This window comes from Crassostrea angulata, chromosome 6 (assembly GCF_025612915.1).
Source record: "Crassostrea angulata isolate pt1a10 chromosome 6, ASM2561291v2, whole genome shotgun sequence".
Classification (NCBI taxonomy): domain Eukaryota; kingdom Metazoa; phylum Mollusca; class Bivalvia; order Ostreida; family Ostreidae; genus Magallana; species Magallana angulata.
Window position 1 is genome coordinate 30,946,862 of NC_069116.1, and position 22,102 is coordinate 30,968,963.

Consider the following 22,102-nt stretch of genomic DNA (forward strand, 5'->3'; position numbering starts at 1 on the left):
TCAAGTGGTACATTTAAACTTGAACCGTTTAACATTGATGCATTAATACAGTCATTTTGCACCATCTGCTCGAGGTATTTCCCTGTTGTTATTCAAAGTGAAATCTAACACTGTTAACAAATACTCCAACGAGAGGTCGACCGACCAAGATCGAGGTACCAGGCCCTCCCAGAAACCACAATGGCCGCCGTGTTTGGTAGAAACTAGAAGCATGTTTGGATAGTAATTAAAGATATCTAGAGGAACGTGGTCCTGAGGGCACACGGGGTCGTCTTGACTGTTTATACATAGGACAGGGATAGCAATGTCATCCACATCCCTCAGTGGGTTGTTTTTCTCAATAAAATCTTCCATGGAGGAATATCCTAAAGGGTCGCAGTAAACTTTTTCGACATATTCTAGTAAATTCCAAGAAGAAAATGCCGACTGAAGATCGATCGATTTTGTCAATGCTTTCGAATGACGTAATAATGTCAGTTTGAGTCCACACAGTAGAATAAATTGATAAAATTTCGAGACACTTTTTAAATACTCTTCGTCTATTTCATACAAGGGCGATATAAAAACAGCAGCCTTTAAACGCGTGGAAGATCCGAATTCTCCCAGATATGAGAAAAGTACAGCGGAACCGGAACCGACTCCAACGGCGGTGATATTTGCTTTGGGAAACTTCCGGTTGATATACATGACGCACTGTCTCAAATCTATCGGATCTCCGAAACTTTGAAATCTGCTAGTTGAAAGGTAACTATTTCCATGGCCCCTGGGGTTAATTACAACCACCCGGAAGCCCTTTTTACAAGCCTCTGAACACAATGTCCGAACACCCTTTTTATCGTCTGCTTGTCCCGCTAGAACAATAAGTATTGCACTTGTTCGTTTTTGCGGGAAGTCTTGACACCTGCACCAGTCCAGCGTAACAATCCCCTTGTCCAATAATTGGAGGTATTCTCTTTCGTATAATACATCGTTCTTCTGTGTAAAGAAACCTAGAAAACTCTGTAGGTGAGCATTCTGAGCCCAAACCGTTGGTCGGAAGGGATATTTCAGGTGTTTACACTGGCTCAATAAGTAGTCATTTAGCTGAGAATCTTTGTACAAGAGTTTCGGGCCGCTTTCCGAGTCCAAGAAACTTTTTGCGATGCAGTAACACAGGTAGAGAGTCAGACAAACAAGCGAAATCTCCAAAACGGTCCCAAGCGTAAAAACGCCTGCTGTCACTAGCATCCTGCCAGCTCGGGCTAGTCAAAGCTGAAAGTAGATTTTTTTAAAAAGTCAAATCTAAAATTTATAGGCACATCTAGCCAAGGAGTTTGTTTTCTCAATAAACACTTTTAAAATTTTAGAATTACGAATGAAAGCAAACATGAATACTTTATGAGGAGTATTATGTTCTTACTGTATTCGCGAAAAAAAATGACATGAATTAATGAGGATTTAAACATCACCTCTTTAAGAGCAATAAATCCCTGTCTTCTGTGCAAACTTAACTGTGTTGCGAAGATTTTATCTTCTTTCATTGACGAGATTGCTTGATTTACCTGTAAAAAGGGGGAAGGTCGATTCTGACGTCAACATAAGACATTTTCCTTTGGGTACATTAGTTAGTCCACCGCAGCTCAAACCATATATTGAAGTAGAGAGAATTTACAGTTAGCAAATTACTATTTAAATATTTTATCGGCTTTATTCAACGAAAACCTTAATTGATTGCAAAATGGTATATGAAAACATTTAATGGAGATTTAAGCATCGCTCTTAAAGTGGATATCCCTCTCTCTTCTGGTCAGAATTGATTCAAAGAAAACACTGAAACAAAGTGGTCTTACCCCAGCAAAACAGACGAAGGTTTTTCCTTACTATGTGTTATCCCAAGAAATAACAAACTTATTTTCCTATTTCATTATTAGAATGGATGGCGGTCTCCGTTTTTTGTAACGATTCAATGGACCGATACGACCACAGCAAAGTAAAATATCAATTTCCCCCCTCATTGTGTTGAGGCATTCTGCTATAAACACTAAAACAAATTTGCTTTTGTGCAAGCCATTCATTCTATGGATTTAATTCCGGAAATTGCGTCAGTGATTCTATTGTATGGGTGGTAAAGAAGAATTCAAATTAAAACTTGTTGGGTAACGAAGGCTAATTAATTGATTGCGCAAGGAAGGCAATGAAACATGTCTGATTTGAATCTAGCCCATCTTGATATCATAAATGATTAAACTACTGTGATCGAGTGCACGCACTGAGAAGAACTCTCCGATTCAAGGAGGTAAAAATGCCTCGTAATCATTATATCAATGCGACATTTCTGAATAGAACCCATTAAAAAAATTGCATGGAAAATGTGTAAATCATATAACCGACACGTGCTATTTTTATAATTGTGAAATCCTAGTTACTAGTGGTGTGGTTTTTGTTAATTATCAATTGTTCAGGAAATTAAGTTTGACAATGCTGCATCATTGTGTCATGTAATCAAGAATAAAAAATTGTAATACCGGTGAAATCACCTCTAGTATGGATAAAACTAGCATTTTTATAGTTGAAATCTTTTTAGAAAATGTAACACATACTCCATCTTCTCTAACTGTTTTATTGGGTTTTTTTTTACTCTTTACTGTCCCATAACGGATAAAAGCTAGAAAACATCATTTATTCGTGATCATTGAGATCAGTTTTATGCATGTAAAATTGCAATGATGGAAGGACCGTTTTCATAAATTGTTTTTCAACTGCACTTGAACATAGTTTAAAAGCATGTCTAATGAAATGAAAAATATCTAAATGTCATAAGAAATATGATGTTCAATTTATATTTGAAACCCGAAATTTGGCGTCATAAACTTGAGAGGCAAATTAACACATTTGGAAAATAAATTACTCAGTTATCATCTCTTTAGAAAACCATGTAATTCATGTTACTGGTCATATTCTTGAGACCCACACGACATCGGATTGATTGCCTCTCGGAATTCATCGTGATTTATGGTACATGTAATGTATCATGCAATAGAAGAAAAGTCTAGAAGAGTCTATTATTGTATTATTTTAATCAAAGGAAGTTCACGGAATATGTGTTCCATTCTTCGTTTACTATAAAACCAGACAATAGACAGAGGCCATAATTTGTCTGTGACTAGATATTGCATGAATTGAGGTTGGGAAACTTAATTTTGTTATAGTCACATAATTTTTTTAGTCATTGATATTGGATTCCCATGTCTATACAAAAGCAGTTGTGTTACTTGAAATTCGGGGGAAGCTATAATAATGTTTGGTAGCTTACGAGATTAAAAAAAAATACGGCTTGCATTTAAATGAAATAAAGTTATCTAAGAGCTGTCAACTTATTCTTTCTTCAAGCTGATCTATGAACGGGACATGGGAACGATTCGGCTAAAAATTTTCAAATTTTATAATGTTTAAAATTGATAAGATATGTAATTCTAAATGCACGGCCAGCCAAAATTTCCTTAAATGTCAGACATCGAGTTACAAGCGATATACAGAACTCATACAAAGCTTGTGCCTTGCTTTTAATTACGGACTGTATCAAGGAAGATGCAGAACTAATTTAAAAAAGTCAAGTGACAAAACGTTAGAAAGAATATCTCAAATATTGTTAATTGTGGTCACAAATTACTTCCATATCTAATCAAATTTTAACTGTCACACTTTATGTATCAGTACCCTTGTAAACATGGCACAAGTCTCGTTAACGCATTAAAGACTGAAGTTTTTGCATTCAAATTTAGTCAAACATAAGATATAATTTAATAAAGCAATTGACATGTTGAAATTAAAAAGAAAAAAATGCGTAATTCAAAGTGTTGCTATGACAAAAAAAAACACCTCAGAATAAACGAAAGCCAACGATATTTTTCATGCTAAGGAGATCTAGATTTCAGACACAGTACACAATTGGGTAATCGTTAGTTTGCCTATGTTCCAAAATGTTTGTTCTTCGTGCACGTGGAATGTGCTATTTGATCGATATTTTTTATAGTTTGTGCCTTATTATATAACAGACAATCATGTTTATTAAATAGAGTGAAAAATATGCGGAGTTCAACATGCAATTTTAATTTTAAAAAATAACAAAACGCATTATGAACAATTTATCATATGCTTTTCAATTACTGGTTGAAAACTTTTGAATAATATTCATTGGTTTATCAGTGAAATCGAACCATTTTAACCAGGCCTTGGATTTTTAGTAGGACGTAACTATCTATTTCTTGCGTCAAAACAAGTTAAAAATGACGCTAGTTTCAAGCGAAATATGCATAGATTGCGTAGTCTTAGCTCAAAAGCTAGGCAAATCTTGTTGCTTTCAAAGAGCCATGGCTAAGTGGCCAACAATAAAATAGACAGGCCTACATCACATTGCCGTTTGACACATTGTATTGTGAAAGCATGATTAAATGTACATCCATCTGTGCTCAATTCAACGTTTGAAAAGACGAAATCTTGAAGGGACTTTAAACAACGTAGAAATGTTAATAAACAACATTAAAGACACAAACCTCAACAAGGTACAAAGGCAATCTATCCTTCAGTATGATGATAATTTACAGATATATTCTATTGGTCTTTAACGGACATCTTAAAGTACATACCAACTGAAAACAACCGGAAACCCACATAAAGAAAAAGCGTGTCACAAGATAGGTGTTTTTATACAGATAAAATCACATCCAATTTCTCACGAACCTTTGCAGGTAGATAATCTGTTATTTCGGTGGCTCGTGCACTTTTAACAGCTGCGTGAACACACCATTTTACTTCGCGACACTAAAATGAAATCACAAACGTTTAACGTTTGATCTTTTACCTCCTGTACATTAGAGAGTTTTACCTGTCACGGTTTCTAGGAGTTGAACCTACAGCTATAATAGTTGTGTGGTGTTTTTTAATTGTTTTTCGAATGTTTCGTTGGTTGCATTCGCACATCTCAAAAGCCTAGAGTTTTGATACTTAATTTAGCTAAATGATTATGGGTTTTTTTGTGAAAAATCATTGTTTTTTCCCATGCATTCTATACATCTGGCATGGCCCCTCATTAAAGCAAATTCGAAGGCCCTATACCCAAGGATGAATTTATGTAACTATTTTGTTTGATTAAAATTGGCTCTCTGGTTGACATACGAGACTTTAGGGAAGAAACAAAGAGGTTAACAAAAGATTCTCTTACTTTCTGTTCACAGACAATTTTATGTGAGCTAAAGATGTTATATATCCTATATTCATAGTAGTTCAGTATCTTAATCAGGCCAAGGTCTTTGGCTTTGACTACAAAATTATATGCAATGAGATTCAAAATATTTAGCTTTGTCAAACAACTCTTGTGTATCAAGTCGTTATTTTGATAAATGAACTGTAAATCATTGTAAATCGTGCATCAACTCAAGTAGAAAAATGCTTTAAACCACGTTAAGCTTGATTTTAATAGTATGTGATATAGTTACAGTAACAAGAGTGTTTTTATGTCTTTAAGTAGTTAATAACATGTATATATGTAAACCCATTTTTCAAACTGTTCTTAATCTAATGGAGCACATTACGACAATTCTATGTCACAAAAATCACACCCCTCCTTTTATAAGTTGTATAAATCGATGCTTTACACCATTGGGACTGCCAAAAAGTCAATCAAATTAGCGTTCACATATTGCTTTAATTTTAGGTACAGTGTATCACACCATCAGTTCAAAGTTTATTCTAAATTAGCATAGATTCAAAATGACCATATGTCTACTTAATTAATGTACTGCGTATAAACTGTTTCCATTCAACATTAAAATTAAAAAAAAAAAGCAATTTAAAAACGAAATATTTGACATGATTAACTGATACTCATAATTTACCTTAAACTTTTCAAACTGCGTTTTAAGTTCCGCTAGGGTTTTTTTTCCATGTTGAATATCCACGAATTAAGGCAGCAGCTTACATTATTTTGTTCCAAGTCGTAAAATATAGATATAATAATCTATTATATTGTTCTGAAACTGTAGCAACTGTTATAAAACGCTAACTCCCACTTCGCCTGTTCTCCTGCAGTCTGTCCATTGGATCGATAGAACACAGACGGACAGTGCTGAGAGACAGTATCACAACCCAACTAACGTTAAACCTTATTTTTTGTTGTTGTTGTTGCTGGTCTAATCCATTAATAATCTACTTCAATTGATGGGTCCTTGTGCCTCCTGTCATAATATATCGACACCTTTAACAAAGCCTGTTTGATTAATAAGCGGCGCTGTAATATTACATTTTTTTTTGAGTGGATAAGGTAATAAGCTAGCTGTGCATTGCCGAATATATAGTGAAGTTCTTTTCATCCATTTACTCCCTTTTATAAGAAAGAGGGCAATGTTCTATTAATTTACTACATATTCGATGTCGTGAACTATTACCAATATCTAACATACGCAGTTTCTGAAAAATACTTTTAAATATTTCTTGACAATTCATATTAGTTGCAAGTCTACATTCGACAAATGAAGTCAAAATTTTTTTATTTTAAGCTATTAAAAGCAATTAGAATTTTAGTACAGTATAGGTAAAATGTGTGAGTTATGTTTTATGGCTATGCTCTCTTTTTATTTGGTTGGAGGATGATGGATTTTTTAAAAAAGAATTCTTGCCTAATCACGGTGAAAAGTGTCCACAGTGAAGAATAAGGTGATCTTTGCGAATTTAAGAAAGTGAATAATTTTCTCAATCCCAATAGTGTTAAACTTTGCTCATCTGCGTGCATGTAGACGAATGAACGTACATGTATTTTACATGTACAAACGCAAAAGAAAAAAATAGATACGTTGTATTTTTCACCCTTCCTAGAAGTTTGTTGCAGTTAAAAGGTAAACAGTTTAAAAATCAACCGCCATCTGCTGTTAAATCGTCCGAATAAATTTGACCATTCGGTGTTTGAACTTAAATTCCCTTTCGGTGTAAGGCGGTAATGGACGTTGACCATTTCTATATAATTACCAAAATGTCAGCGTTAATCGACCGAGGTGTTTGCTGCAGTTAATGAGGAGGAAGAAACAACGTCAAGTGATTTCACTTACCTTCAGAAGTTCATTCATACGAAAGAGATTTCACTGTACGACTGTCTCTTGTCTCTCCAGGATACGAAGTAACGATTAAGACTGTGGGAAATCTGGAGTATTGGGTTATTAGTGTCATTGAAGTAATCCGCAGTTAGATATACCGGAAGTCACAATTGTAACAGATGTCGTTGCAACTGTATGGATGACGACTCATCCTTCGATGTGCGTAAACGGCGTAACCTCATACCTAGAAACTGTATAATAGATCAACCGCGATCATTGTCCAACCTTTAAACAGCTAAAATGATGATAATATTGTCGCAAATATGAAGACAAAACCGCTCTCTTTGGTGAGATGTTATAGTTGAGGCCAAAGTAACGAATATTTTGTTTCCGGTCGCTCAAACAATCTAAAACTTATTTGATGGTTCTATCTTTTCTTGACCGGAGTTCGTTATATGCAGTTCGATATTTCTGTTACAAATGAGAAAAAAATTGTTCATTTTTGTTACTTACCATAATCTGTCACCCATAAATGTTTTCACTAAAGTTTTCTTGTTTGAGTTTGTTTTTAACAAAACCAACACACAATATTTATAGTGTAAAACACAAAAGTTTACCTACATGTACATATTCTAATGTTTTACTTCATTCGACTCAAATGCGAAATTGAGCATTGACGTTAAAGCGGTTGTCATCGAAGTCAGTTTTTTCTACCTTTTCAGTCCATTTTCTAACTTCAACCAAATCTAGTACAGAGCTTTCATTATCTTTAAGCAATGTGTCCGAACAAAGGACAAGATGATCCTCCAATTCAGTTGTTTAACCCGACCCCACTAATATCTAGTGGACTTTGGAATAATTAAATAAGTTTCCTTATATAAGAGAAATGATGTATTTACTATTATGTCTGTAGCTCCCGGTCTGAAAAAAAATCGGATAGACGACTGGGGGCTACAGTGCCACCTATTAAAACATTATGTATTTATTGCGCAGAAAAAAACTTGTGCTACTTTTTGACTGATTAACCTTATTTATACGTTGTGTGTTGGTCTTTTTTTTGGAGGGGGTGGGGGTGAACATTGACATTTTCTGAGAAAAAGGAGACTTTTATATATATATAATATGATAATCACAGGGGACTTAGAGGAGCCAGATATCAGGAAACTCGGAGTTTGTCAAGTTTACAACTTTACAAAAAACTGTACGATGTAATACGTGATGATTTGCGAAATCAAAATCAATGCAAGATTGTAGAGATTGATAGAGATAAAGAGATGAAGAGATGAACTTTTTAAGTTTAAATCATCCTAGGGTCAGAAAATAGCTACTGATATGTTGAGATGGCGGGGTGGCTCTCGAGGACTTGTTATTGGGATTTTATTAAATAAGGTAAAAGAAGTACATGTATTTATACATCTACTGTGAACTACTTCTGGCGAATTTTCTGAGAAATTTATTACTTAGGGGAGAGATGTACATGTAGCTCTTGTATGAAATCCTCAGCAACCTGAAACAAATAAAAAAAATTATTTTTAGTCTTTGGCCTAGCTTGGAGTGATATACGTCGTGCCATAATGCAGAGATATTAGAGCATTTCATTACAAACATTAGCTGCGAATTTTATCAAATTTCTCGGTTATCTCATAGAAACAATCTTATTTCGTAATCTAGACCAGCATAATTGTTGTTCTAAATAGCTTTCTCTTTTTTATGTTTTGTGATATTTTGCGATGTTAATGAGGATTTTGATGCCAAAGCGCCTTTATTATCACGTCCGTCCGTCCGCATCATTTAATTCCGATCATTATTTAAGTTTCGATTTTTCATATCCATGGATGAATATATCATCGCAGATAGATAAAGTAGTAAACTTAACAATGATATATTTGCCCACAGCCTTGTGCAATTATGATAATTTGGTGATCAGAAAATATAGGGACCCCCCCCCCCCCCCCCCCATCATCCTTACCTATCCCGATTCAAACGATATAAACTCATTTTCATCATTACATATTTTATTTGAAATAATTCATATACTAGTGACTGAAAAACCACTTCCTTAAAGGGGCATGGTCATGATCTTGGTCAAAAATTTTTTTTTCCAATTTTAATGTTTACAATGCTTCAGTAAGGCATTTTTAATATGCAATCAAAATGTGAGTGTCAATCTTTGGGTTATAAGCGAGTTACAGAGCTTACAATTCTTTGCAATCCTTTTCTTGTCTTCAAAAAAGTATTGACCATATTTATGTTTTATGTATTGTATGTACCAGAAGTGAAATAGCTAAATCATATCTGTAGTGTTTTGTGAAAGTCGAATATAAAAATCTCTCAGTTATTTGTCTTTTCTATTTTTAAGCAACTGGAGAAGCATTAATTTTTCTATTGATATGGCTTCAAGAGAAGTTGGTTTGATTTACATGTACGGGTGGTCGAAGATAACGGTTTTTATGAGTGTGACCGGCATGGGGGATGGGGGGGGGGGGGGGGCATCAAGTGGGTATCTAGAAAAGTTCCATGAGGAACATGTAGGTTGTAATTTAAAATATATATTTACATGTATATACATGAAAGCAAGTTTCGTGTAGTTTGAAGGACTTGCACAGTTTAAAAATATTCACTAATGTATAAACATGTAGGTACATGTACTTTCAAGGAAAAATACATGTTTGTACGTATTAACCAACTGTTGTTTTTGGTTTCATGTAAATCGAAATGTAAATCCTTTTAACAACTATCAAATGGTATATCACGTATCACTACATCGGGATTCTTATGTGTTATTAAGAGGACATAAATTAAAAAAAACACCAAAACAACATCTGCTACAAAAATCATACATGATGACACACGGTGAGCGTAAATTATCTAACATCTATTGACATTTTAATGTGTCAATCCATTTGATCGTCAGGGGTTCTACGTGATATGTAATTCTATAACTTATTTAACAATTAATGTCAATGTTCAAAAATTCTATTTTATTACATTGTATGATAATCTTAAGCTTCAGCCTCCTCAAAGAAAAAAAAAAGATTTTGCAGCTTTAACAGAACAGTCGTTTTAATTGCGCATGGCTAAACAATTCTATCAAAATATTGCACTGTGCATATGTATGAAGTAGCAGATTGGTTGAGTCGAACATTTTTACCTGCAAATCACTTTTCATGGAGACAGTACCGGGATGTATTTTATCAGGAGTGAAATTTAGGATCATTGAATATTTATTGCAATGTTTCAATGATAATATTTAATCCAGAATCACGGGAGTTTTTTTTGTGAACATGGGCGAAAATAAATTGACCAATCAAAATCCAATATACTTTCTAGAGATACATGTTGTATGTAAATAATATTATCTCATTCCCATTGGCAAAAGTGGATGTTAATACATTTTCTAAATGTTAGTTTATTAGCTGGTTACGGGCAAACATAGCAAAATCATGCAGAATTCGTAGAACTTTTGTATAGTAACATTTTTGCGATTTTTTTTTTTTGGGGGGGGGGGCATTTTTGAAAGGATTTTGTTAATAATTGATTAGGATAATTTACAAATATAATATGCGTTCGAAAGAATTCGTTAAGCTATGAAAACATGTAAAAAGTTTTCCTGAAATATTGTCAAATGTTACACAGAAGTTACTCAATCAAAGAGAGATAACTGGTTCCGCTGCTCAAAATGTCTTTCTCAAGTAATAGTGTCATTAAAAATGTTATGAGGTAAGCATGATAGGGCATTTCTAATAAGTCTTACAGGTTGTACCATTAGCATAATTATGAACTATAAAATTGTTACGAAATATGTAGTTCGTAATTACGTTGATCATTAAAAAGGCTAGATGGTCGGGTAATTAACCATCATGTCCCACAGTCACCAACTTTCCTCAAGTCAATACTCAGCATCAATTAGGAGTTTTGGCCTCAAATTCATGCACTGTTTCTTTTAAGGATTTGAGTTGAGGACCGAGTCGAGTGATTTGAAAATTTTGGTGACGGCGGGGCCAGATCTGCCTAACATTTGTGAGATATGGTTTGTTAAGCTATAAACTATACTTATTTAGTATAGAAAAAAATCCATATAATTTATCTTCAAATTTCTATATTTTCTTCAGAGAGAGAGAGAGAGAGAGAGAGAGAGAGAGAGAGAGAGAGTGTGAGTGTGTGTGTGTGTTCCTCTTTTAAAAGGTCATTACTAACAGTTTTAAAAAATAAAATCACGACAATCGAGCCATGTAAAGCCATTGAAAAACATTGATTTTGAAATTCATTATACATGTTTATACAATGTACTATTAGCTGAATAAGTCAAACTTTGAATACGTATTATATATAATAACACAAACCGTTTTTCGCTTTCTATATTAATGCCAATTTAAAACAACAACAAAAAATATTTCAAACTATATTTAGATGAATGACATGCAGACGATAAAATGCAGAGGGATTGGGGGGTCCATTTACTTTATGTTCGGTACCTTGGAAACTAAAATAATACACATTTCATACAATTTTTGATGCTATTGAAGTTTTTATGTTAATGAAAAATATTCCAAATTAATTTGACAGTAATCTTATTGTCAGTCGAATAGGGCATTTTTCTTTAACTATTCATCAAGTTCTACCATCAATTCCTACGTGTTTGCTACATATGAAAGCATTTCTATAACTTTGTGACCTTTTTCAAGACAAAGGCGACAAATTTTTAAATAATTCTTTTTATATTAATTATACAAGTAAAAATTTATATAACAAATTCAGTGATACGAGAATTGGTAAATTCAAAACCAGAACAACATACATTCATACATGTATCTATGAGTTTCTACATTTCTATATATACAGGTTTCATGTACACATGTAAAGATTTCTGTTTAAAGTAAAGCAAATACATTGTATATAATCACGCGGAGAGGTAATCTTAGGTCATAAAACACGAAGTACATGACTGTATGAAATAAATCAACAAAAAATAGCTTAACTTGATACGTTTATGTTACATTTTTATAACATCGCTTGTAAGTAAATTTTGATTTCTTAAATTAAAAAACCAGGTTGACTGTTTGAAATCTCTAATTACAATATCCTCATATCAAGTTTCAAATTTTTGCGAGAGCCAAAGAAGATAATATAATTATACATGTATAATCCTATAGAAAAAAAAAACGTAATATGTGGGTTACATGTATAATTAGAATGACTTTGATCAGAATTACGGATAATATCCAAGTGATTGTTCAAAATTGGTTTCTGGCACTTCCGCTCGACTGCTAGGATTATGAATATTCATTTTGTTAAACATTTCAGCCATTTCGCCGTGCCTGTGATCAGGTGGCCCGTCCAGCGGGTCACGTGATGTGTCATAAGATGGATCAAATCTATCCTTTTCTTGCGAATATTTTTGGAATTGTTCATCGTAAGACCAAGGCTTGTGAGGTTTTCCGAGGTCCTCCGAAGGAGCACTATGTCTGAAATTAGCAGGCCCTTTCGGGTAGTAACCTTCGGGGTCTCTCCGGATCACTCGGTCGTAGTCATTATAATCCTCCTCCCTCCCATGATCGACCCTCGGAACAATATCCGGTGGGGCATGCGCATTAGAATTATGGTCAAACTTCTTTGATTCGTGCTCATAAAATTCTTTTCTAGTCATTGCATTGTCATAAGGGTCCTCTTCGGCGTATCGCTCTTGCTTCGGACTGCGAGGAGATTTCTTCTCTTCTTGTTTCTTTTGAATAGCTGCCGCAAAACCCGTCGGAAGAACTTTGACTCCGGCCACAAGGTGTGGCGGAACTCGAGCGACAGGCTTAGACCTCTGTTGCTCAATTTCCTGTCTACTCTCCAGACTTGATGCGGAGTATTCTGGGCCTTTAAAAGATGGCGGTCGGTCACGTGTTGGGGAATGAATTGGTGGTTCGTCGATTGAAGGAGTTCGGGGTAGACCACGTTTCACGCCAGGTGGTTCGTTTCCTAGATAACGGTCTTCCATTGGCGATCTTGGTCCTGGAGACAGAGCACGTGACGGTTTGGGGGCAGTGGCCGGGGGAACACGACCGGGTGACATTACGCGGGGAATCCTGAAGTCTTCCTGTCTGTTTTCGGGACGGCCTCTTCTTCCACCAGAGTCATAGCCCTCTCTTGGGTAGCGACCATCGCCCCTTGGGTAATCTCCCGAGCCCTGTCGTTCGTGGTGGTATTCGACCGAAGGTTGGCGTTCGTGCCTGAATTCGCCCGATTGTTTCCGTTCATGAGCGAGTTCGTTTGACCGTTGACGTTCATGTCTGTATTCCATTGATGGTTGTCGTTCGTAACGATAGTCGGATGGAGGTCGATCACGACGCATTTCGTTGGAGTGGTGTCTTTCGTGATGAAATTCGTTGGATGGCGGTCTTTGATAATCACCCGAATGTTCTCGTTCGTGTCTGTGACGAATGTTTTCATCATATCCCGGTGCGGGAAATCTATTATCAAACCTTCCTGACGAAGACATGTATCCCTGAGGGTCCCTTGGTCCTCCTGGGGGACCGTATGGATCTCTCATGTATCTGTCATGTCCTTGACCTTCAAATTCTGGTCGGTAATCCTCCCACTCTCCGGTCCGAGAACCACGCAGATATTCATCGGTCAGTTGCATCGGCCTTTGACCCTCAGTTGTTTGCAAAATATCAGGTCGGCGTACGTGGGGTGGCTCTCTTTCGTAATTGGGATCAGAGGGTTGCCTCATGTACTCGGGCCTTCCTGGCTCCATCATGCGAGTTTGTAACATGTATATCAGCTGTGTTATACGTAATGCCTGGTCTTCGTTATCACACACGAATCCGTGACATTCTAACGCCCGCACACCAGAATTCCTTCTCATAACAAGCGCTAACAGTGGAGGGTGGTCCACCTTCGCAAGATTGCTGTGTTTTTTGTCTAATGGCGTAAACAGTTTTTCCGACCCTGTATTAGGCGCCCGGTTGATATCTATTGGAACAAACCCGCCCTGAATTTTCTTATCGTGGCCTTTCACTGTCGTAAATCGTACGGCCTCAAAAAAGGAAATGGACTGCATGTCGTAAAAAAGTTCACTTCCGGGACTTACCCCAGCAACAATAACGGCTATGCCATTGGGAGTTATCTGAAGCGCCACTTCCGTTAGGTCTTTGGATTTGTGTTTCTTTCCGGAATGTTTTCTGTATTCAAAATAACTGTCACGTAAAGGTTTCTGAATGGTACCGAGTCCGGAAGAGGTCGCTTTGGCGAGAGTGGTACTCCCCAAATATTGCAGCACGAATTCTCCATGGGGATCCATAATGAAATGTGACGTGTAATCCCAGAAACGAGGCAAAGATTCAAGCGTCACATCAGATTCTGAAAAAAGAAAATACAAAAAGTTTTTTAATTACCCAATGAGATATTTAAAACTTCCAGTATCCCGAGATATAACATTACTTACAAGGAATAATTTACCATACAATAGAAACAATGAATGTTAACCTCTACAAGGATGTATTCAAATTTATCGTAATACGAGTTTTTGTGTAAATGATATCGTTATTAAAATCCCTTTATAGGTGTAGGCAGTATTGTCATGTTTATGAACGAGCTCCCATTTTTCTTGTCATTCAACTCATTAGCCCAAGCCTATAATTCATGACATAATTAGTCCTACAACAACGTATTAAAATCTGCCTGCATTATTGCGAATATCATCATTTCTTGGAACATTCTTCATTTTCTTTGATATCAAGCAAACGTCATCAAAAGAAGAAGAAAACGCTAGACCGCCTTGGCGATAGATGATTCATGATATATTTATAAAAGTATACAACAGTGAACTGGTTTTCCACAAATCATCATTTTCGTTAATATTTTAATTACATTAAACTTTGATACTGGAGCATATAGTATTTTTACCACTACACGTACATAAATACCTTAATTGAATTAGATTTTGACTTCGTGAAGGGGGTTGGTGAGGGAAATATCAGAGATTACCACAAAATGCAATGAGAGGTTGTACATGTGCCATTACTGAATACCATATTCCACAAAATAAAATTTTTGAAAGTTCCTTTGAAAAATTAAGTCTGCCCAAACGTGATACAAACACGAAGATAAACCACACTAAAACACGGATTTTCAAAATCACGTTTTTGGCGTAATAAACAACAAAGGTCGGGCCATTCACAATGTTTATCGACAATTTACATACCGTATCTCTTATAGTCTAAATCCGGAGCCATTTTGAATATTGAAAACTGGTCAAACACATTTATATTCCACGGATTTCTACTAAGCACGTCCATCTCAAAGCCCCGATATGACCTTATCTACTGGTCAGCAGTGACTCTTACCCCACCCGGCAGTTAGCGCGCGGGATCCTAGGGATGGGACACCGGTCAACTTCACGTAAACAGGCAGGTCATTAACTCATTGACCATCATCATTTAGAAGCATGTTACGACAATACCCCCGGGCTAGTTGTACAACTCCGCTAACCGTCACACGTGTTAATTTACAACAGTAACTGTAGAACACAGATTAAAGAATCATAACACTGCTATAAAAAGAAGGACGTGAACAAAATTCTAATATATGTATTTTCTTGTATGAAAGAAAGAAATCTTTCGACCATTAAAATGTTTTCATTTGCAATTTTAACGGTAGCGCTATACTTCATTATGCCAGATGTCTTGCATTCTTGTGCCATTATTTTTGAATTGCAACAATATCTCAGCGTAGGTAACAACATTTAATTTTTTTTAAGCTTCGGCTTTAATCCTGCACGTGTTTTGTACAAGAAATTTGATACCACAAGGACAAATAATTCTGGACACACCCAATTCGTTACAGCAACCGTCCATAATGCATGCAAATTGAAAGCATATTCCTTCATTAAAAACCCAAATGTTGTATACCATTGTAATATCTTTTTAGAACGCCTAAAAATAAAAGCATCGAATTAAAATAATGTAGGATCATGCATTGAATTCCTGAGATAAGGATATTGAATTCACACGAATAAAAATGACAATTTCGCTGCGCACATAAAAACCTTCGAAGCACACCTTAGGAGTCGCCTTAAAATTAAACAGGACATTCCAACGATTTTGTGCCACATAAAATACAGCTTTGTCTGAGTGAAATATCAGTTTAATGTTTGTTCATTGGTGACTTTTCTTCAGGTAGAAGGTTTTATTAAACAGAGAGGAAAGTACTTTAGGTGTAATAAAACCATGGCTATAAACTTTGTACCTATTCGACAAAATAAAAAAAATTTGAAGAGATAAGATATGTGTTTAGAGGATGACATTCAAGTTACCTTTATACTAATTAATCTTTGGAATCTAAGAATCATTAACTCTAATTTTACCTGTCTGGTCTTTTTTTCAGTACATAGTACATACGAGCTACCCGGGAGAGTTAATTATCACCATTAGTCGAAAAAAAAAATGACAATCATATCCTTTTTATTTAACCATGACACGCAGTTCCTTATACATTCCGACTGCAGTTTGCGATTTTGGTGGAATTTCATTCAAATTCACCCAGGCGTCAAACGTTTTTCTTTAAAGCTTAGGGTTAGAACGTTCCTTTGACTTCATTATCCTTTTTAAACCCCATACCCGGAAGAAAAAAATTATGCAGCAGAAATTTTTTTTACTCTCAGACATGGGTGTAACTTTTGAATAGACACGAGATAGAATATCACTGTAACTGAACTATACAAAATAGGGGATTTTTTGGTATGGATGCAATCATTCATTATTAAATCCTAAAAAACACACCACGTGACAGTGAGCCATGCATGTGAAAAATTATGCAATCTTGCGAAGATTGATTCAAAGCATAATCCTTTGACTCTAAAATTGGTTACCAACGTTTGCATGTTGGGGCGAGAACCTTACATAGAAAATACAAGGTATCTGCAGGAAACATGGATCGGAAAACCAAAATCATAAACACTAATTATACATTATATAATGATTTACGAAATTTACTTATTAGAAATACCACTGGCTCAACAAATTATGAAGAATTTGAATTATTCAGAACTTTAGTATGTACTTATCCCCGGCAATGCTCTCAATTTATTATTAATGCTCTAAAACTAAGACAATCAAAATTTTCACGTTGACTTTTAAATATGTAATTTATATAACCAGTGACATATAGGTCCGATGGGCCGGGTGCTATTATCTTGTATTATTGTTTCACTGTATTATTGTAACATGCAAAATGCACATGTCACTATAATAAATGATTTACTTACTTACTATACAAAACGTACATGAAAGACAATCTCTAATATATAGCTAGCCAATCATCTTGAGCATTATTTACCTGATGGTGGTATCATTATACAGGTGAAAAAATAAAAAAATGACAATTTTGTCCCCCCAAAAGAATAAATGAAATTTAAGTAGTTCAAGATTCAGAATCTTTGTATCTAACCTTAGAATTATGCAAATTAAGGTAATGAAGAAATGTCAAGTTGCCTATGTTAATCAGATGAAAACCATAAAACAATTTGAGGGTTACAAAACAGAGTAAAAACCGAGAAAGGGAAAATTAATAACCATGAAAGACATACCTGTGGAGAATTTTTAAGTTTGTACATGTCCTTCCGTCGAATACAAGACTTTTACAAGGTAAGAACAAGGTGTCAAATTCACCAAGCGCCACTTCAATCGGGACCAGATTTATATTTTGTTATCATGCACTGACACATCAAGAGGATGTCTTCTTGATGGGCCAACAAACTTTCTTGTTAAAGGTTAAATATGGCCGAATTTTAAAGCAATATATATCTGTAGAGATTTTTCATCAATAAAGGAACACTGATAAAAGACAGAATTTTCAAAAGGTCCACCCCTTTGCCTAACGATGAGGTTATAACGTCGTCAGAATTTGGTCTTGCTATTATAGTCCTTTTTGTAACGAATGACCTCTCTTGAACAGCATTGCAAAGAATGCCTCCTTACTGGTACATGTAGCTATGATTTTGCATCGATGGTGGACATTATTTCTGTATTGATTATCCAGACCACTAATGCTGTATAAGGTAGAAATTCCTTCGTAGACAAAACAACGTCTACACAGGTAATTACCTGAACAAAAAGAATTAAACAGCCTTACCTGTTTGTTTATAATTGTTAAATACCACGCTTTATCCAAAGCGTGAAAACACACACACACACGCAATAAAATTCCAAATTTCAGTCTCGTCTGAAAACGGAAGGGAAAGTATGGAATGCTAGAGAACGCACACAAATGAATATGGTGGTCTTTTCGTTCCTCTTACAATCTGTATATGGCGCGTGTCAAAAAATGGGGATAGCCTAGATCCTTACAAGACCTTCTTAGATATTCCCCAGCAGACGTTTAAATTTTGTAATGAATATTTATAGGTTGTTGACGATTTTATATACCGCTTCACTTGTTATGGTAAACTGTTTTGATAAACCGCTCTTCGCCAGAAAACTTACCTTGCTCTTCACCTGATAGGTTAGGGTGTGTGCAAATCCCTTTATTCCGATGTATTGATTCAACATTTCATCAAAATGAGTGTGCAGTATTTTTCTTTCTTTTTTTCATTCAATATCAGCGACAATGACAAAAAATGGCGTCCAGGTGATGCAGGCAGACAAGACTACTACTACTACCTGGGTTTTAAATGCCACATTTTACCTGCGGAAAGGTAGTCCATTTGATTAACATATTAAAGAATGGGAAACACACATTGACAGATTATCTTTCTGAAATCCCCCCTCAGACTGAGCTATCACTATTCTTTTCCATAAAAATGTGCTAAATTTTCAGCCCCAAAACAATCATCATTACATGCAAAGCGATGAGGCCTTCAAGGGAAAATTAAAATCTTATTTGCAAAATAATATGCCCAAGAAATTGATTTTTGTGTGAAAAGTGAATATCTTAGGTTTTATAGCCATAAACAAAGAGACAATTCATATAATAGAGGCCTAGCTTATCGACCTATACAGAAGGACAGCTTCGCTACAAAGCAATGTTTACCATCAATATTTCTCATTTTTCTCTCTGTTTTGAAAGTGTTAAATCTCTATTGACACGATATTAATGAATCACAAATATTTATCTAACGCCTATATATACTCATTGTCACGAGAGAAAAATTATAAAAAGAAATTCATTGAATGATACATAATCCTTTTTGCGTCATAATGACTTTTCCAGGTTTTTTTTTATCAATAGTGTTTTGATTCCACGTGCACAATTCCACATTAATTGTGTTATGTAACACCTCCTTCAACAACGTCAATGCCTTGGTCTCTATTAGATCGGTGTAATTATAAAGACATAACCTGATTCCAGCGTTATTATTGGACCATTTATCTGTCCACGCCAAGTGATACTGTCCAAATTACAGGATATAAAACTAGAGTGTCGCCCAAATTCCTGAATTTCTAGAATTAAATTAGTTTGTTATATGCGGTTTTTACTATCCCTGGTTTGTACTGTTGAAAAAATTTATTCAATCTTCACACCTTTACTATTCATGTTAACTGTAAGGAGTGGTAACATTGGCGTGCGTTTGTGTGAGTGTTAGAGAGAGAGAGAGAGAGAGAGAGAGAGAGAGAGAGAGAGAGAGAGAGAGAGAGAGAGAGAGAGAGAGAGATTTATCCTTTTGACTTTGAGATTATTTTTTAAACACCATTTCTATCCATCCTGAAAATATCGGGATTTCTAATGCCGAAGCAAACCTGTTTTTACAGGGACGTGCATTGTTTTTATGAAAGGCGGGGGGAGGGGGGGGGGGCGCACATCCCTACCATAAAACATGTAAAAGAGGAGGGAGGGGACTCAAGGTTCGCCAAAGTAGTTTCAAATTTGTGGAGAGAGGTCTGTTGGCGGTCGGGAGCAGGGTATGGACTATTTAAGTATATTTAATATTTATATATCATCACATTTGCTTATTCTCACCGTGCGGCTGTCTTTACAAAATATTGTGAGCGGAGCTGGGGGGATGTTGTCTGAATTTTTTAAATACATATTTAGAAATATTTTAAACATGAGAAAAAACGTCAACTGACATTGGAGGGGACAATTGCGTGTCTGGTTTATGGGTCTGATAACCTCTCTGTTTACCCTCAAAGTTTCATTTCTCAAGGTTGTCTAAATAAGCGAACCAGGAAGGACAAACAGTCAAAAATTTGTTAAAATCAGCAGAACATTTGTTCATGATATCGAGTGAATCTTCAATGTGTTTTTTTCCCTTCTTTTTGATGCTGCAAAATCGAGATCAGAGAAGAATAATCATGGTTTGTAGATATACAACTATTAAACTAAAATCAACTTAAACTTGCTAATTTTGCACCGGCTATCATCCATACTTAATGCATTTTGTTATGGCTAATCAATTCAAATGGCAGAACAATTTAATTAAGGTATAAACTCAAATGGTAATGTTATCATCTGTGCAAATACACTTGTTGTATGACTGTATACATAGATGTTGCATATGTATGTATATATGTATATATGTATTTCGTGTATGCTTTTTCTCTATTCATATTCGCCAATTTTTTCCTCTCCATGTTTCTTTTGTTGTTGTTCCAAAAAAACGTTAACAAGATTACAAACATAAACAGTATTAAGTTGGATTTTTTTGTAAGTCCTGTCATGCAAATTTTGGTTGTTTTTTTTGTGTCAACGGAGATCATGATGTTTTTGCGAAATATGGTCTGAAAAAAAACCCAATTTTTCTACAACTGTTTTTACATCGTATTTGTATAATCATGGAAACTTGCCGTAACCTTGGGAAAAAACAAGAAATGGCATCTACATTTACGAGTAAAAAACAATCGACAATCTATCATCAGTCTTACGTAGAAGCAAATACGTAAATATGCGTCGTTTTGAAAATTCAATCACGTTCAGTCAGCTAAATATGTAACAACGATCAGCTGATTTAAGTCATCTCTTTCATCATCTCTCAAATTGCAAATTGTCAATGTGTTGCACCATTATACTTGTATGGGAGCGGATCAAAACTGAATGTCAACCTATTGAAAAACAAAACGAACAAATGCTCAACACACACGGTAATATATATGAACAATTACCTCTGATGCGCTGAGCTTCACGTCCCATAGCTGGGTCAAGAAATGGAATTCTGTTATAATTCCTTCCGGTTTCATCATGATGACTTACTCCAAAAACTACCCGGTATTTTCCTTTGGGTCGTCGCTTCTTTCTTTCCTGTTTTTTGCCTTTAAGCCACAAAAAACTCATTGAGAATTAATAATACAAAATGTCCACACAAAAAGCAAAATCCCGTTGATCATGTGGATAATATCATATTACGGTGATTTGTGCCAAAACCACATATGTTACGTTGGAACATGTATAAGGTATCCTAAACTAATTGAGGCTGGGTTTTTTTTAACCATTGATTTTGTTGGCGAAAGGTTTTGTGTATTTGGGCAGTAAAGGATGTATAATTGATGAATTATTTCCCCGGCGTTTCAGCTTTGTACGTCCCTTTTATGGCATCTGCGCTGCATTCTTTCGACCCTTTATATACTTACTGCACAAATTGAGACCCTCGGATACTAGAATCTATAAGATCTCGTGGATACAATTAGTGCAATGATAGAGGCCTTTTATGATTGAACATTTTAACGGTTTTTTTTTTTTACCATGTAAGCATACATGTATATACATTGTATATACAATGAAAATGTGTACATTAAGAACAAGAGATCATTACGATATCCGAATCACTCAGTCAGTTTTATTATTGGAAAGGCTTTACATAAGCATACATAAACATTTGTATTTTGATATGCAACTCAATATATGTTTGTTTACCAAGAAGGTATAAATAAAGTAAAGAAATAATGATTACATTAGAACATGAACTATAATACTTTTATCTAATCCCAATTGTCTACTTTATACTTTTAAAGAAATGAAAGGAATACTAGTAGTTAAGCCTTTTTTAGTTACGGTACTAAGTATTATATCGTTTTCAAAGGAAGCAACAATTGTGTAAGTACATGTAGGAAAGCAAACTG

The 22,102-nt window shown here is 35.3% G+C and overlaps 2 protein-coding genes across 14 annotated transcripts; both read right to left on the reverse strand.

Annotated features, from left to right (window-relative positions):
• Positions 1-7,389, reverse strand: LOC128189379 (protein ABHD15-like). Of its 9 annotated transcripts, XM_052860968.1 has the most exons (5): positions 7,080-7,388; positions 5,874-6,212; positions 4,720-4,800; positions 1,449-1,541; positions 1-1,251 (listed from the first exon to the last, which is right to left on the reverse strand). In XM_052860968.1, the coding sequence occupies exon 5, from the start codon at positions 1,225-1,227 to the stop codon at positions 52-54; it is 1,176 nt and encodes a 391-aa protein (XP_052716928.1). In that variant the 5' UTR covers positions 1,228-1,251; positions 1,449-1,541; positions 4,720-4,800; positions 5,874-6,212; positions 7,080-7,388; the 3' UTR covers positions 1-51. The 9 variants fall into 9 exon arrangements, with proteins under 9 accessions (XP_052716928.1, XP_052716929.1, XP_052716933.1 ...); XM_052860969.1 differs by lacking the exon at positions 4,720-4,800; XM_052860973.1 differs by lacking the exons at positions 1,449-1,541; positions 4,720-4,800 and having other exon boundaries at positions 7,080-7,389.
• Positions 7,390-11,761: 4,372 nt separating this feature from the next.
• Positions 11,762-21,332, reverse strand: LOC128188924 (uncharacterized). 5 transcript variants are annotated; one of them, XM_052860250.1, is made up of 2 exons: positions 21,149-21,332; positions 11,762-14,411 (listed from the first exon to the last, which is right to left on the reverse strand). In XM_052860250.1, the coding sequence occupies exons 1-2, from the start codon at positions 21,315-21,317 to the stop codon at positions 12,274-12,276; spliced, it is 2,307 nt and encodes a 768-aa protein (XP_052716210.1). In that variant the 5' UTR covers positions 21,318-21,332; the 3' UTR covers positions 11,762-12,273. The 5 variants fall into 5 exon arrangements, with proteins under 5 accessions (XP_052716210.1, XP_052716212.1, XP_052716213.1 ...); XM_052860252.1 differs by lacking the exon at positions 21,149-21,332 and adding an exon at positions 18,533-18,809; XM_052860253.1 differs by lacking the exon at positions 21,149-21,332 and adding an exon at positions 18,183-18,434.
• Positions 21,333-22,102: the final 770 nt, after the last annotated feature.

What these genes read in the sequence shown, in the direction of transcription:
- LOC128189379 (XM_052860973.1), bottom strand. Translation starts at nt 1,227, where the DNA reads ATGCTAGTGACAGCAGGCGTTTTTACGCTTGGGACCGTTTTGGAGATT.
- LOC128188924 (XM_052860250.1), bottom strand. Translation starts at nt 21,317, where the DNA reads ATGAGTTTTTTGTGGCTTAAAGGCAAAAAACAGGAAAGAAAGAAGCGA. An exon ending in TGAAGCTCAGCGCATCAGAG is followed by an intron (nt 14,412 to 21,148) that starts GTAATTGTTCAT and finishes TTCTTTTTTCAG; the next exon opens with AATCTGATGTGACGCTTGAA.